General features: G+C 37.4%; 1 protein-coding gene across 1 annotated transcript in view; it reads left to right on the plus strand.

Moving 5' to 3' along the window:
• The window catches only part of LOC107553997 (glypican-6-like), a 277,663-nt gene that overhangs the window by 228,347 nt on the left and 30,964 nt on the right, over nt 1-18,352 (plus strand). The window contains exons 6-10 of the mRNA XM_016236354.1: nt 4,451-4,581; nt 4,821-4,824; nt 4,926-5,023; nt 8,448-8,591; nt 11,496-11,525. Of these exons, the coding sequence (XP_016091840.1) occupies nt 4,451-4,581; nt 4,821-4,824; nt 4,926-5,023; nt 8,448-8,591; nt 11,496-11,525 (407 nt within the window). The remainder of the gene's footprint in view (nt 1-4,450; nt 4,582-4,820; nt 4,825-4,925; nt 5,024-8,447; nt 8,592-11,495; nt 11,526-18,352) is intronic.

Raw genomic sequence — 18,352 nt, forward strand, 5'->3', positions numbered from 1 at the left:
TAAAAATACACAAAAAAATATATATATATATATATATATATATATATATATATATATATATATATATATATATATATCCAACCCTAATCAAACACACCTGAACAAGCTATGGATTACTAGAAGGCGATAGGCAGGCGAGTTTTATCAGGGTTGGAGCAAAACTCTGCAGGACAGTGGCCCTCCAGGACCGAGTTTGCACATGCCTGGTCTAGACTGTACAAAATAGAAAGTAATTGAAATACCTTTTAAACTCTGAATAAGTACATCAGTCTGTGTAATATATGAGATTGATATTTGTCATATGAATTGGAGTCTGGGCGTCTTGAGTTTGGACTTGCCTATTATTGGCTTCAGTCCACAGGAGCGTCTTGGTAAACAGCCCTTAATGGCTGTTTGCGTTCACTTCCCTCTCAGTGCCATGTTTCATTGCGGAGCCATCCGGGGTTACGTTAACACAAACACGCTAGCTTTTATCATAGGGAGCTGTGGCTCACCTTTGTGGGCATCGTGCAGCTATTGAGAGTTAGCCATTTAATGGAACATCACGATCTGTTTTCCAGTGTTGAAAATAGCTGAAAGACAACAGCAGTGGTTGTGCAGAGGATCACATACTGGCCTGATTTGGCCTGCTGTGCGATGTTGTGTTGTTGAAAACACAATAAATGTGTCTCTGAAAAATAAATCATGGATCTGTGAATGCTGAGTAATAGTTTTTGGCCAATGATAACCTGCATCTTCAAGAGCATTTTTGTTTTAGTGTGTTCAGTAGCTGTGTCAAGCATCTGTGGCTTTTTCACCAGGAACATTGTTGTTTTCTTTCAGGAAAGGTTTAATCAGCATGTTTGTGGTTCAGGCAGATGGAACTGGTTTGTTTTCAATGTTTTTTTTTCTCTTTTCTTTTTTTCTATAACTAAGCACATGTTGTGTTTTAGAGGTTTGTCACAGTTTTTTTATGTGCCTGAAGATGTGAGATAATGACACTCTTGATGGAAAAATATTTTTTTCTTCCTCCATATCACCTAAAATAAATTGTTTCTAGGTGTATAAAAAAATGGTGTCCCATTTTAATTTTAATTTTTAAATGAAGCAGGAATCCCATTATTATTATCATTATGTTTATATAGCATTAGATTAATTCAGTATCAATTCATGTACTTTATAAAAAGTACTTAGAAAGTAATGTTTTAAACTTCAACGAAGATGAGATGCAGATCTCTCAGCTGTCTCATTTATATATGTTTATAAATGTTTATTATCAATTCAAGTGGCTATTACCATTAATAAGCATATGATCTGTCGCTGTGGTCTGAGTCTGAAGTCATACTGAAATCCATCAGCCTCCAGGCAATTAGCCATTAATGTCTATGACAGTTTCGGCAAACTATATTGCAATTATATGTTCACGGAATTTGCAAAGGAAAAACACAATGCTTTGAGAGTTGCGTGCATCAGCAACACTCATATCATTTTCCCCAACAAAGATTCCTGGTTTTAAAGTGTATTTGAATCCTCTGAAAGCATGCATGCTATTTGTGTACTGAAGAGATAAGTAAACAGCCGGTCATCATGGGAGAAAAGGAGAGGTTTACTTCACAGGTTGTAATATTCACCAACTTAAACTCGCTCTGTAGAGACGTACACTGTAATTCTGTATTCCTGCTCCATTTAGCAGTACCTGTGAGTAAACGCGACTGAGCGTTCACAGTATTTGATGATCCTTTCTGTAATTATTTAATGATGAAGTCTAAATTGTCCTTGGTTGATAAAGACAGCTCCATCATTTTAAGAGACTAATTATTCCTGCCGGGATCCAGCAGCCTCCCACATGCTCCTTTATATGCAGACTGACAATAAACAGCAAACCCACGTTCAGCACCCCATGTAATCCTCAGAGAATAGACGTCTGGAGATGCTGAGATCTTCTGTCGTATTAGACACCTGCTTATGGCCCGTAGACATGCAGCTTTTTCTGATATGAGTGAAATAGAACGAGAAGGTGAATATCACCAAACTTGTCAAGAACATGTCAGGTTTAACAATCTGTTATTCTGCAAAATATCAGAGAACTTGTTTTGTCTTATCTTGGGAAGATGGACCCTAAAGTTTTCTCATCATGGATGACTTTATACTGAATGAATGAATGAATGAATGAATATTACTATCAATCTTTGGGTTTAAATTTCACAAAAAGATAACAAAAAAAAGAATAAATAAATAAATTGTAAAAAAAAAGGGGAAAATGGAAAAAAAACAGAAACCCAAAAGGGGAGGGGGGGGGGGGGGGTTCTTTCAGATGTTGATATTAATATGGCCAAAAGTGTAATTCTAAAAGCTTGTAACATAAATCACTGAGATATTTAAGCCAGCATTGCATAAAATGCTTATAATTAGCAGTTGTCACTTTATATTGTCCAATAATGTCTTCGTAAGATGATATTTAAATGCTTTTAGTTTTAAAACATATAATGCAATGCAATACTATGATGACTGACAGATTATAAACATTGCTCAAAAGAATAGATTTTAGATGTTTAAAAGCTTAGGAAGGTCATTCCGCCACTGAAGAAGAGTGAAAGTAAAGGTTCTGGAAATAAATGTTCCTTAAAAGTGTGATGGATCATATTTGATACATGTGAACATGATTTTTCTAAAAAATGATTTATGGATAATTAAGTAAACCTAAGTTGCTTCAGTCCAGTGAATGTATTCATCTTTAAATATTACTAATAATATTAAAGTTGTTCTTATGTTTACTTTATAAAAATCAGTAAAGATTTGACAGCAAAAAAAGAAAAAAAAAAAGAAAATCATGAAACCATTTTAAGTGTTTTACTTGCTAAAAAGTATAAACTATCAATCACATGACAAAGGGGCATGTAGTAGATAGTGAGCAACAGGCTTTTCAGGAAAGTTTGATCATTTAGAGGCCTTAGAAATTAATGTGTCAAATATAATAAAATAGGAATTATAGGGTAAACTGGCCTAATCTTTTGGTCACTTTAACCAATTTTTAGCTTTATTCTAATTACTGTGTAAAATATATTCGGACTCATAAAGCAGAAGTTTATTGCTTTTCTGTCAATTTATTGAAATAGCCTGTTTGGAATTTATGAACTGTCCGTTTAAGAATTCGAAATTCACTTACTTGTGAAAACAGAACAGCTTGATCTTCCCCAACTAAACACTTTGTACAAACATTGATGGAGCTTTGCTTGGCTGTTCAACCCATGATTCCCAGCAAATGAAAGCCATCAATTCTGAGTCCATGCCGGCGACCCATCATTTCTGCGCCACAGTTCATGCCGAGAGGTTCGCCCCGTGTACTTAACGCTTCCTGTCCGTGAAATCCCTTGATAGAGCCCTAGCCTCCCTCGACCCCATCTCTTATCCTTATTTTTATCTTTACCCTGAACATTTTATTTTTGCCAGAAGGAAAAAAAAATAATAACCTTGATGGTGGTGGGCAGGTTTTTTCCATCGGTAGAAAAATAAATCACTTTGCTGTTGCTCTTTGCTTTAAATGATTATAAAATGTGAGATTAATGGCAGATTAATGCCGCAGGAAGTTTCAGCATTTGGCAGATAAAATTAATAATATTTACTCGGCCATTAAGGACAAAAAAGCATGAGAGGCATTACAACAGCAAAATCCTTTTCCACGAGAAGCATTTTGTTTTATCAAAGCAATGTGTATGACGAAAAATAGTTTTATTTTGTAATTAGCATAACATTACGCTAAAAACATTAGCATAAAAACAATAACTTTTTTGTTGTTGTTATTTTCACCCAAATATGGATCACTGGCTTGTGTGACTACCTTAAAGACTACCTTAATCACCTTTGATTTTATGATTTTCAGTTTTCATTTTCTGTAAATATATATAATTATGGGGTAGGTAAGATTGTTTTTGAAAAGGTATCTTCTGCTCACCAAGGATGCAATTGTTTGTGAAAAAAAAGCAAATAATAAAAAAAAATATAGATAGATAGATAGATAGATAGATAGATAGATAGATAGATAGTTGCTTTGGTAACTAAATAATATTGAGTAAATATGAGTAAATGATAACACTAATTCAAAGTCAACATTACCTTAAAATTGATTTAATTTACTTTCTTAAATTGATTATTGTGGATAATCAGTGCATGTTATTCCAAAGAAAGGTAAATTTTTATATATATTTTATGCATATTGTGTTTCATAATTGCTTTCATAAAATTGCTTTCAAGTTGATTTTAAATATACTACAAAATCGTCAGTAAGATTCCACATATTACATTTTTGACTGCAAAAACATGACATTACACATTTCTGTGGCTGTAGATGGGCGAGAGGGTCATGCATCAACGTGTGTGTGGGTGTGTGTGTGTGTGTGCGTGCGTGTGTGTGTGTATGTCGTGGGTCTCAGATCTTGTATGTGAATGTGTTTCTGGTCTCGTGTTGTGACAGATGCCATGCTGCTGGTGGCTGACAGACTGGAAGGGCCCTTCAACATCGAGACCGTCATGGAGCCGATAGATGTAAAGATCTCAGAGGCCATCATGACCATGCAGGACAACAGCATGCAAGTTTCATCCAAGGTACATCTGCTCACACACACACACACATTGATGCAGAAACATGTTCACATACACACTGATATCAAGGATTGAAGCTTCTCAAGCTGGTGCAATTCAATGTGTTTTTCCATACCAGAAGGAAATCAAAATCCTTTATTATTTTTAGTCCGTTAAATCAAATTAGTGAGAATAATGAACATGACTTTGACATTATTATATGCAGTCTCTTCTTAGAAATTGACATTTTTTATGGATTTTAGAAATGTGATCTTTATATTCTTTTACACACACACACACACACATAAAATATAGTTTTACAGTTTGCAGGAGTAGAATTGTTTTTTACAGACATTTGGTCCTGGAAGGGCCCTTCAACATCGAGACCGTCATGGAGCCGATAGATGTAAAGATCTCAGAGGCCATCATGACCATGCAGGACAACAGCATGCAAGTTTCATCCAAGGTACATCTGCTCACACACACACACACATTGATGCAGAAACATGTTCACATACACACTGATATCAAGGATTGAAGCTTCTCAAGCTGGTGCAATTCAATGTGTTTTTCCATACCAGAAGGAAATCAAAATCCTTTATTATTTTTAGTCCGTTAAATCAAATTAGTGAGAATAATGAACATGACTTTGACATTATTATATGCAGTCTCTTCTTAGAAATTGACATTTTTTATGGATTTTAGAAATGTGATCTTTATATTCTTTTACACACACACACACACACACATAACATATAGTTTTACAGTTTGCAGGAGTAGAATTGTTTTTTACAGACATTTGGTCCTTATGATGAAATCGAAAATGCGTCGAAACGCTACGGGAATGCCTCCAGCGTGACCACGCTCTGAATCACATGTGTAATCAGTCCAATGGATGGACGAGATGTCTCGGGCGGGGTAACGTAGCGACCAGGAAGCATAAAAGCACGTGCGGTGAAACAGGCGTCAGCTTCTAGGAGTGAAGCAAGCGCTGGCAGGGATGCTGGAAGTATGGCCCTGAGACACAGCGTCTCGTTCCCTTCGGGGAACCATGGTTACATGCGTAACCTGGAGACGTTCCCCTTCAGGAACTCGAGCTGCATCGAAACGCTTCAAGAACGAGAATGCTCACGCCGCCAGACTTGCAAGTCCCTGCATAGTGTGGAAGAGCACTACTAAGGCGAAAGAAAAGTGAGCCAGGAATGGCTAAAGTAGGTGAGCCTTGAGCATAAGCTTCTCTGGCCGGAGGCCTTGGCCTCAGCGCACCGCGGAGGAAACATGCAAGAAGAGGGTGTCTTCCCACTGAATGGCCACCGAGGGGGGCGTGTGAGGCCACAATGGCCGCCACGAAGACCTCTAGGGTGGAGTGGGTCAACCCTGCGGATAAACAGACCTGCAGGAACTCCAGAACTGTACCAAAGGGCAGTTATCTGGGTCGAGCTGGCGGTCTCCACACCAAGAAGTACAGTTTACTCATAGAGGGAGCTCTGGATGGAGGATGGTCTCAACAACCTCGGTTGAGAGACCGGAAGCTATGAGTTGTGCCTCGGCCACAGGGAGCTGGATGAGTCCGATAGAGAACCAGAGGGGACCGTGCAATAGTCGCAAACAAGTCCACCTGAGCCTGGCCAAAGACTCTCCAAGTCATCTATTCCCTGGGCCTTGGCCCCTGCCTCGACAGGATGTCTGCCCCCACATATATAAAAGACCACTGCTGTGTTGTCGGTGCACACCAACACATTGTGATCTCTTTGGCCTGGGAGGAAGTGTTTCAAAGCTAGAAACACATCCAGCATCTCCAGTCAACTTATGCGCCACGTGAGATGGCGGCCGCTACTAGCGTATGGCCCTACTAGCTCGAGAGCTGACTCTACGTGTTTTGCTGCCAAGCAGACAACACACAAACTGTGTGTATCCCCACCCGAAATGTAGTGCAGGCAGGGAAGAACACACAGCCTGAGATGCTGCCCGCTCTCGCCGTATATTTGTCTACACTCGTATTGGTAAAATAAAGACTGATAATGGACAGACAACACCAAATAAGACTGACACACACACAGAGCGCTTGCTAGATGACAGAAAGCTAACGCCGGTTTCACCGCACATGCGTTTATGCTTCCTGGTCACTACGTCACACCGCCCGTGACGTCTCGCCCATCCATTGAACTGATTACACATGTGATTCAGAGCGTGGTCATGCTGGAGGTGTTCCCATAGCGTTTTGATGCAGCTCGAGTTCCTGAAGGGGAAATGCATGTTGCTCATAAAATGTTGTAAAGCCATACCGCAGGTACCAAAGCTTTCAGGACGAGCTTTCATATTCAGGAAAATTATCTGTGTCTCCCTGATGGACTTCCACACAGAGGCCAAGACACAAAATAAAACGTAGCCACAGATTCCAATGTGAAAGAATGAAAGAAATAAAAGCATGAAGGAATACAGCCTGTGTTGTGCCTTTTGAATGCTGCGCTCCGCTTTTACATTAAAAACTTCTGGAAAGCAGGACCTGATTGAAAATGCACAAGGAGAGCATGAAAATCAGTGTGTACATGTCAGCCTTAGACTTTGAATGGTAATCATAGTGACAGATCATCCGACATCAGAGCGCAGAAAACATCCTGCCATAAGAGCCAGCTGTGGCATTAAAATGTTCCATCACTGTCAACTAAACCCAGAATTCACTGCAGCTATGAGATGTCAGCATTGTTGTTCAAGTGTTAACATTAATTTAGGCAATTAAATAACTCAAAATGGTATTTTGCCTAAATGTAGATGTATTATCAATTTGACTGCACCCGACACCATTGGATGAGAAGAAAACTTAAAATTAAATTAGAAAAAATAAAAATAAAACGAGATGAGTTTAAGCTGAATAATGACACCATTGTCTTCTGTAGAGCATTTCATATCGAAATCCAGTTCATTTCATAACTTTATTGTCAATATTGACACTGTTATTGAACTGAATTGAATCAGCACTGAACTAAATGTAGCCGAATAATGTCACTAGTAGCCTCCTGTAGAGCTGCTTTAGCTGAAATTTAATGTTTTGTAATATTATAATTAATGTGTTTGCATAAATGGATTTTATTTTCTTGTTTTTTTTTTTTTTTTGGTTTGAAACATTATTAAAAATGTATTGATCATATTAATTTATTTATTTACTGTTTCTTGAGTTTCTTTTCCTGTATAATTTCTGCATAGAAAAAACCCCCAATAATATTCATGAATTTAAATAAATGTTAACTTTTTAAAGTTTAAAGTAATTGTATTTCAGCTGGTTATAAGTAAATAAATAAAACATGACAAAAACACAACAAAATTACTAAAATTTTATCTAATATTAAATTGAAAACAGAAAATATTAAAAAACATATATATAAATAATTCAAATATAAAAATATGATAGTTTGCCAACACATTTTCTGTGCTTTTTAATTTATTTTAATTTTAACCTCAGCCACTGGTTGTGACATCTTTTAAAATTCAACCATGAATAAAGCTAGTTAAAATTGTAGGTATTCACATACTTGGATAGAGCAAGTTTGATGCTTTAGGGATCCTGTAAAATTAGGATATAGTGTTTAAAATGTTGTTCAAACTGTGAACACTGAAAAAATGAACGTAAGCATTTAAGCATTCGGTAAATCCAAGTGACTTGCATTGCATTCAACATTTACACAACGCTTAAACTGCCTGTTGCATTAAACAATTCAATGTAAAATACATCCTTGTCACCGCACTTCATTCTTCATTTTCTTATTTCTTCTTATTTATTTCTTATTTTTAATTTAATTTTATATATATATATATATATATATATATATATATATATATATATATATAGCCTAACTTCACTGACTGATGCATTCCCACTTTGGTAATTATAGGTATTTCAGGGATGTGGGCATCCCAAACCAGCTGGAGTTGGCCGATCTGCCCGCGGGATCTCTGATGTGTTCAACAGTCGCTTCAGACCCTACAGCCCAGAAGAGAGGCCCACCACGGCAGCTGGCACCAGCCTGGACAGACTGGTGAGTGGGCGGCAGGGAGGGCAGTGCAGGGCAGTGGGAAGAAGCGAGTGGGCGATGATGACCTTTAGAGGTCAGACCCGGGAGAATGCAGCGGCCACTGGGAAAAAGCTTTAGTAGTGGTATTGGATGAAAATTGAGAAATAATTCATTTTTAAGGGTTAAATTAAGTAGAAATAGCTCTAAATGTAGGCTTAATAAGGTTGGGTAAAGATTTTCTTTGTTATTATATTATTATTATTATTATTATTGTTGTTTATTTTAGTTTTTTAGGCTTATAATGAGGTAGTCTGGGTGTATTGAGTTACTCTACTGGAATAGAGCGTTCTGACTCATAATACATAACAAGAAAACAGGAAAATATTACTTTGACTTAAAATAGAACAATATTGCCTTTTTGTCTTCGTTCTGAAAACTTTTAGGGAACATTCCATTTTATAATTTAGAGTTATTCAAAATACTTAAAAGGATATTTCACCCAAAAATGAAAATTACCCCATGATTTATTTACCTTCAAGCCATCCTAGGTGTACATGACATTCTTCTTTCAGACGAATACAATCGTAGTTATATTAAAAAAAACATCCTGGCTTTTCCAAGCTTTATAATGGGAGTGGATGGTAGCCCAAAATTTGAAGTCCAAAAAATTGACTAATCCATTATAAAAGAAGTCCACACGGCACCGAGGGGTTAATAAAGGCCTTCTGAAGCGACGCAATGTGTTTGTGTAAGAAAAATATCCATATTTACAACTTTATAAACCTTAATCTCTAGCTTCCGCTAACTGTCATGCAAACATTAACGAGAGAGTGGCATCCAAATGGTTTTGTTCATTACATCATAGGCTATAGATAGTATTTTTTTTTCTTCAGGAAACAGCCAGACTAGAACAGCAACACAGTAGCGAACAATAAACGATATGGCAAGACAAAAATGTAGTAATGAAACCAAAGTTTGACCAATTAGAGTAACGTTAAGCTAAAACATGTAAATCTGATATCTGAATCACTGTCAGATGAGCCGTCAGATGCTGAGCCGACCCAGGACGCATAACTTACCATCACTCATGGCATTTAGTGTTTCTAATACCTACCTTCCATAAATCGCCCTTTTTTAGTCATTTTGATTTTATTTATGAAACTCATAACCGCTAAATCAGTGAGTGAAAGGCGTTGCCTTGCAATGTACTATGTTAAAACATAAGCGGCAAGAAAATGACAGCGCGAAAATATATGCATTATATAGCGGGTAAATTTGACCTGCTGGCGCTTATAGGTATAAATGCCCCGTTTTTTGATCTGGTTTTATCTAAATAATTTTTAACAACATTGGATTGTAAATTACATAATTTTAGTAAAAGTCAATGACTGGGAGACTTGAATGTTTTATTTTAAATCTGTTATGTACATTTGAAAAGCAGCCACGTGTAAAATTTACCTAGTGAAAATTTTTCTAGTGTTAATGGGTTTTAATGTTTTTGTCTCATCGCGCCGGGACACGGCATCACAATATGGTAAGGGGCGTAACATTTCCGTCACACGCTTGAGGTATTCGGCCAATCACAACGTACTGGATAGATGGCCAATCAGAGCACACTTCGCTTTTCAAAACGATGTGCTTTGTAAAAATCGACGCGTTTCAGAAAGGTGGGGCATAGAGGAGAAACAATAATGTACAGTATGTGGAAAATGTGTTTTTTGAACCTTAAATCACATAGACACATTGCATTACACCAAATACACAAAATAATGTTCTTTTTAGCAGCGTCATATGACCCCTTTAACAAGGATAGAGAATAAGAATTTAACTTAAAGGAGAACAAGATGCAGTGTTAAATGTTTAAAAAAAAATAAAAAAAATAAAATAAAATAAAATATATATATATATATATATATATATATATATTTTTTTTTATGCAAACAGTAAGGAAACATTCCATTTTATAATTTTGCAAACTTTATGGGTAAGTTACTTTTGAATGTCCTCTGAACATTCTGAAACAAGTAGTAAAATCCAACTAAAATGTTCTATGAACGATGTATACTTTTTTTTCTATGCTAATGATGAAGTTGTGTCTAAGTGTACTTGAGCTACTCAAAATACTTAACAAGAAACGATGAAAATATGAATTTGACTTAAAAGTAGACCAAGATGTAATTTTAAATGTTTTTAAAACTTTTTTCTTAGTTATACGAACATTAAGGAAACTTTTTTCTTGCTTATATAAACATTAAGGGAACCTTCTATTTTATTATTTTGCAAACATTATGGGAATGTTACTTTTCCCTTAATGTTTTCACAAACAAGTAGTAAAACAAATATATATAAAAAATCCATTGATGATCTATGCCCGTTAACATTTTATTTTCTCTCTTTCTTTGTTTAGGCTTATAATTAAGTAGTGTCTATGTGTACTTAAGTTCCTCTACTGGAATAGACTGTTCTGACTCAAAATACTTAACAAGAATAGATGGAAATATGAATTTGACTTAAAAGTAGAACTAGATTGCATCTGTGCATAATCTAATTTTAGCCTCCAGCTAACTGGGAGAATTCATTTAAAATGACTTTCTATCCATTATGGGCTAGTGATTTTTTTCCACTCAGCTATGAATTGGATGAATTCTAAGTTAACTCTCACATTTTATAATGGAGAGACGTGATGGTTAAATAAATATTAAGTTAGAGAGAAGTGTTTGTGTGTAAAGTGGATGTGCTTTTTTTTTTTCTCCAGAGGGGAATGGGATGGAATATCCAGCAATACCATTCATCAAATGTAATTGTGCATATTGCTTTTCTGTCTAATGCATATTTATCATGTGTTTGCCCATGGTATGCGTTCTCTCTTTCTCATCTCGACTTTCAATGAAATCCCTTTTTCCTCTGTTTTTTGCTTCCGCATCCCAGAGGATTGTCTGGAGGACGATGCAACACAGCGTAAGCCGTCCAACCCTCCTCTCACTTTACCTTCGTCATTTGTCTTGTGGCTTCCAGCCTTCTTCCCATCTTCCCTCATCTCCTTCATCCTCTTGTGTACTTCCTCTTGTTTTCTGAGTAGTTTTGTGCTGTATATCTGTGGAATTAAGGAAGCTGTTTGGTCCATCCTCTCCTTAAACGGATAATTCACTTAAAAATGAAGAGTTTGTCATAATTTACTTACCCTTATGTAGTTCCAAACCCATTTGACTTTCTTTAATTTACGTCACTCTTTTTCATGCAATTGCAATGCATATGGGGACTGAAGTTTTCAAGCTTGAACAAAAAGACACAAGCGCTTCATAAAACTATGAGAGTGAGTAAATGATGACAAAATTTGAATGTTTGGCTAATTGTTGAATTTATGTAGGATGTGTATTGAGCTAGTTCCATTTCAGTCCAAAAAATTATTACTGTTCAAATGTTTGAGGTCAGTAAGATTTTTTTTTGTTTTGAAAGAAAGTAATACCTATTCAGCGGGAATGCATAAAATTAATCAAAATGACAATAAAGACATTTGTAATATTACAAAATATTTCTATTTTAAATAAATGCTGTTCTTTTGAACTTTCTATCCACCAAAGAATCCTAAAACAAATAATATATCACGGTTTCCGCAAAAATGTGAATGTGTTTTCATCATTGATAATAATAACAAATGTTTCTTGAGCAGCAAATCAGCATATTAGAATGATTTCTTAAGGATCATCTGACACTGAAGATTGGAGTAATGATGCTGAAAATTCAGCTTTGCTTCACAGGAATAAATAACATTTTACAATATAATACAATAGAATAATATAAATTGTAATCATATTTCAAGATATTATGTGTTATTTTGCTATATTTTTAATCAAGTAAATGCAGCCTTGTTGAGCAGAAGGGAGGGGGAAAAAAACAAAACTTACCAACCCCAAACTTTTGAACGGCATATATATATATGTGTGTGTGTGTGTGTGTGTGTGTGTTATAAATAGCTGGTAATTGTCACAGTGCGCTACTGTGAGGAGCTCGGAGACGAGGAGTGAAATTCAAACATATAGGTTTTAATCACATCCACGGAACAAGGAAAACACACATAGCAAGGGTAGACATATACAATTCCGGTCAAGGGAGAACAGAACGGGCTAGGACTCAACTAGAGCAGATAACGAGGGGCAGACAGGTGAGGAGGATAACTAATAACAAGGAACACCTGGAACAAATAGAACTAAGTGGGGACAGGAACCCGAAGGACCAAATAAGGGCAAGGAAGGCACATGGGGAGTAAAACACACAAAACAAGGAACAGAGTCTGACATTGCTCCCCCCTCCCGGAAGGCGTGTCCTCGCCTTCCAGGATGGGCACTCTGGAGGTCCCTCAGGACAGACACGGGACGGCGGGCCCAGCGATACCCGTTCGGGGTGCCACGGCAGATCAGGCTGCTCAGGGAGCCATGGCGGAGCAGACAGTCCAGGAGGCCATGGCGGAGTAGGGAACTCAGGAGGCCATGGCTGGCCGATCTGACAGTCCAGGAGGCCATGGCAGAGCAGCCTCCAAGGCCGCGGTCCCGCTCCCGCCTCTACGGCTGAAGCCCTACTACCCCCCCACAAACTACTACCCCACCGTGGGCTAAACTCGGGAACAGGAGCCTGCCGTGGGCTAAACTCGGGGACAAGAGCCCTCACTGGGCTAGACTCTGAGACAAGAGCCCTCACTAGAGCGAGCTCTGGGGCTGGACCCGACACTGGTGTGAGCTCTGGGGCTGGAGCCGACACGGGAGTGAGCTCTGGGCCTGGAGCCGACACTGGAGCGAGCTCTGGGCTTGGAGCCGACACGGGAGCGAGCTCTGGGGCTGGAGCCGACACTGGAGCGTGCTCTCTACCCTTTAGGTTCGGGGTGATAGGCTTGAGTGAGCCGCGGCTGGCGGACTTGACTTACGAGCGGCCGGCGGGCTTGAGAATGCTGCGGCCGGCAGGCTTGACTTTGGAGCGGCCCGCGGAGGTGCTCCAGACACCGGATGTCCCCCTCCTTCCAGTCGAGGTTGGTGGTGTCTGGGAGTTCTGCGGAGCGATGATATGTGATCCCGAGCCAGAACAGCATCACCAGGGTCTCACCATCCAGGGAGCCGGCGAGGGTGAGTGGCACGAATGCCCTTGCGTAGGTGAGCGGGTCGTGGCTCGCCTGAGCCACGGCGAAGAACGTCGCTCGTTCCTCCATGTTGGCAGGGAGAGAAGAAATAGAAAACAAAATAATTATAAAACAAAAACTTGGGAGAAGGGGCGCTGCTTACTTTTCTGTTTTGGTCCGGAATTCTGTCATGGTGCACTACTGCGAGGAGCTCGGAGAAGAAGGAGCTCGGAGACGAGGAGTGAAGGGAGAACAGAATGGGCTAGGACTCAAATAGGGCAGATAACGAGGGGCAGACAGGTGAGGAGGATAACTAATAACAAGGAAGACCAGGAACAAATAGAACTAAATGGGGACAGGAACCGGAAGGACCAAATAAGGGCAAGGAAGGCACATGGGGAGCAAAACACACACAAAACAAGGAACAGAGTCTGACAGTAATAAAGCGTAGAGCTCAGGTTGCTCTATAGGGATTTTCCCTGTAGTAAATGTCCGATCAGTTGCTTGCTTGGAAAAAAAGGTTTGCTAACTGAGAAATAACCTCATATATCAGGTAGTTGAAATTGTCCTTAAAGAAGTAAAGGCTTAGAAGAGAAACTTAGTGCTGTTCTCCACCAGTGTTACTCATAACACAGAGGATGTGGAGTGGCAGCAAATTACTGCACCTGCCAATGCATCTAATTCAACACCATACAGTTACCAAGATGAACAAAACACTCCAAACATACTGCTGAAGTGCGACATTAAGACATGAAATGAAAATAAATGAAAAGATTATTGATGGAACTAGTACAAACTGTGTAAGCTCACATTAATTTTATTTTATTTTTTTCATAAATGCTCCTTCTTCTTCTTCTTCTTCTTCCTTTTAAGAATTTTTTACTTTGATGCCATGTTTTGGAATTGATTCCAAAAGTTGAATCCAGACTAATTTAGAAAAAGAGCGTGGCAAAATGGTTACCATCTACTAAATAGATATTTTCTTTGTACGCACACAGATTAGCAACATCTCTGAGTATTTGAAAGCATCTTTAAAAAAGCATTTGTGGTTGGTCTGAAATGAATAAACTGTTGACACCTCTTTCATTGCCTTTAATGGTGCTCCTGTTCACTTACCCTTGGCCTGTCCGACATTGACTAACCCACATGACCCCTAACTGTGTTAACCAGCTGCATGACTGCAGTTTTCATGACTGTTGACATAATGTAGGTCTATATATAGTAGGGGAAAGTGCACATTGTATGATTTCTTCATCTTTTATGAATGCTGCTTGTCAGACTGTATGAACTGATCCAGTTAACCACAAATATGTTCTAATAACTTTTTGTTAATGTTCCAATTAAGTTATGAAAAAGTTATTTCCAAATGTTCTCTGAACGTTCAAAATGTCAATTAAAAAAAAAAAAATGTCTTGGTTATAAGAATGTTAAGGGAACATTTCATTGTATAAATGTTCTCTAAACGCTCAAAATGTCTAGTTTTATTAGTTTGCAAACATTGTTACTTTTGAATGTTCTGTGAACTTTCTGAAACAAGCAATAACATTAAAAAAAATCATTAGACGAATGTCCAACAAACATTTCACACACACACACACACACACACACACACACACACACACGTTCCATGAATTAACATTTTCAGAACATTAAATACCAGAATACCAGATTCTCTGAACGTTCAAAATGTCAATTAAAAAAAAAAAAATGTCTTGGTTATAAGAATGTTAAGGGAACATTTCATTGTATAAATGTTCTCTAAACGCTCAAAATGTCTAGTTTTATTAGTTTGCAAACATTGTTACTTTTGAATGTTCTTCTGAAACTCTGAAACAAGCAATAACATTAAAAAAAATCATTAGACGAATGTCCAACAAACATTTCACACACACACACACACACACACACACACACACACACGTTCCATGAATTAACATTTTCAGAACATTAAATACCAGAATACCAGATAACTAAAGTTTTATTAACGTTACTGGATTGTTATTTCTGAATGTTATTTGAATGTTCAAAACATTTTTTTTTTCTTGGTTATACTAACATAACCAAGAGAATGATAATAAATAATTTCATTATTTTTTGCATACATCATGGGAATGATAATTCTGAAAGTTCTCTGAATGTTCTAAAACAAGCAGTGCATTTTTAAAAATTAGCGTCAAGCTAAAACATGTCAGAAAAAAAAAATTATTGAACACTCTGAGAAAATTAAAGATCACATAGCTTTGAATTACTATTATATTAACGTTACTGGAAGAACATTTGTTCATAACTTTGAAAGAACCTTGCCAGAACATTAACCAAATTTCTGAGAATGCTCCCTGTTTGCTGGAAAGAAAACCATGACAGACTTAACTTTTTTGTGAAGCTGTACATTATTAGCATCCGTTAAATTTAGACAATAGCATCCACCTGTCATCATGCAAATGGTGGCATATTTGTCACTGTGTTTTGCTCTGATAGAAGGTTGTGATTATAATGGTTTATGCTGAATGTGCACCAACCATCCCAAGAGTGTTGAGTTAATAAATTATTACACAAGGTCGCCCAAGTTGAAATGTCATGACAGAATCCAGTGAACGCCGTGAGAAAGCCGCTGACTAGCATGCAAAGCTTGACCTTGTTGGTTTCAAACATTACTATTAGATCAAATGGAGAAAGCTCAGGTTTGCCAAAGAGCTGACCCTTCATTGTGCAATGAGTGCAGTCCGTTACACCATTTGCATTTTGTACAGCTGACCATCACTGCAAATTGCCTTGGAGAGTTTTTGAGAAAAGTGCATTTTTGTGCATTCACATTAATTCAGTTTTGTGTGGAGTCATTAAATTGTTTGTAACACCAGAAAAAATTATAATTAAAAGTTAAAACTCTTGAATAGAGTCATCAATAGTAAACACTGTATATTTCTAAAGATTAAGACCTGACGTATATACGTATATATAATGAGCGGATTATATCCTCATTCAGCCCCAGCTGGAAACACGCCCCAAGTGACGAGTTGTGCCAGCTCACCTCGTTGGAAATAAATATATATATATTTTTTTTTTCCAAGCACATTTAAATTCCAAACCACATCAGTCTTAATAACTACTATTAATTTTGTATATAATAATGTATATAATGTAGATCAGTGTGGTTAGGCTTTGGTAAGATGTGCTTGGAACAAAACTCTAATTAGACTTGGCACTAAAATCCGTGTATCATTCGATCATTCGTTTTTTATTTAATATTGAAAGCAGAAAAATGAGAAAACGGCTCGTTTTTCGTTTTTTTGTTTTTTTCCAAAACACGAAAAACGAAAATTCAGCTTAAATTTTCGTTTTTCGTTCATGCGTGGAAAAATGAATAAACAGCTTGAATATTCGACTTCTACACGTGGGCGGGAATTAAACGCCCCTTTCTGCTGATTGGTCAGCCAAAGATCAAACCGTGCCGTCATCAGTTCTGCAGTATCACACAGCAGAATAATAGTCCTCCACTGCTGCAGTTGTACGCATTTATTGCAACTACATTTAATCTTTTTTGCATCAAACAAACAGGCTAATGAATAGCTCGACACAACTCATACCTGGGCAGAGTCTAGACAGGGCTTTCTTCTGTGTAGATATAAATTATATTCTTTGCATCAGCTGGGCATGGCAGGGTATGATATGACAGCTGTCATAGCCTACCCTGCTCACCCAGTAAGTCTGTTTGTTTGTTTAATTAAGAAATTAATTAATTAATTTGTTTCAAAATACATTTTAAACACTAAGACAAAAAGGAAAGAATAATAAATTGGCTTGGGTATATACAGGCCTATGTTCACGCAAGAACTGTCATTTTGACTGACAACCGGAGAACAACAGATATTAAATAGCCTACTGTTAGAGTTATATAATGTAGTCTTGTGTTTTATTAAAATTGATTATAATTGATATCTCAAAAGGATATGCACTTGTTGCACTGCAACGCAAGTGTTCATAAAATATAATAACTTGCCATTTCGGTTTGTTTCTCACCAAACCCTCAGTATACCTTCAGAATGCTGGGAATATATGCCACGAGATGCATAGGATTATTTTACGACAGATATGCATCCGCTTCAAAAAAAAAAAAAAAACCTGAAGTCACCGTTCTCTGCCATTAAATTGGCAAGTGAGTGCGGGACATTTTTGTGTTATTAAGTAATAAGCCTTTAGAACAACATTAAGGTGAGTAGTCACTCTAGTTCACACAGTTCCAATAAATTGCGATAGGTTAAATAAACTCCATAAGCAGACAGACTACAGTCAAGCGCAGACCAGTATTGAAGTGCACAGGAAATAAGCAGCAGTTATATTTAAAGCAGTTTACATTCACTTGATGTTCACTTGAATTTGTTTCCCCGTCGAGGGGAAATAACTTAATACTCTGTCATTTATAGTCGTATGGTAAAATTTATATTTTTAATTGTGTAATGTTACGTTCAAAATAACTACAAAATGTCATGCCTTTGAAAAATAAAGAGAACAACAGAATGCGCTGCTTTACCGCATCTCAGTCTCCTTGAGCATCTTTCTGGTGCATGCCACAAACATGAACCACAGCAAATACTTGTCTTTTAAAAGGCTTCATTTAGATGATTTGACGTTAAATGCATCATTTAAGTCACTTTGGAATAAATCACAGTAGGCCTATGTA

This window comes from Sinocyclocheilus grahami, unplaced genomic scaffold (genome assembly GCF_001515645.1).
Source record: "Sinocyclocheilus grahami isolate Dianchi unplaced genomic scaffold, SAMN03320097.WGS_v1.1 scaffold488.1, whole genome shotgun sequence".
NCBI classification, from domain to species: Eukaryota; Metazoa; Chordata; class Actinopteri; order Cypriniformes; family Cyprinidae; genus Sinocyclocheilus; species Sinocyclocheilus grahami.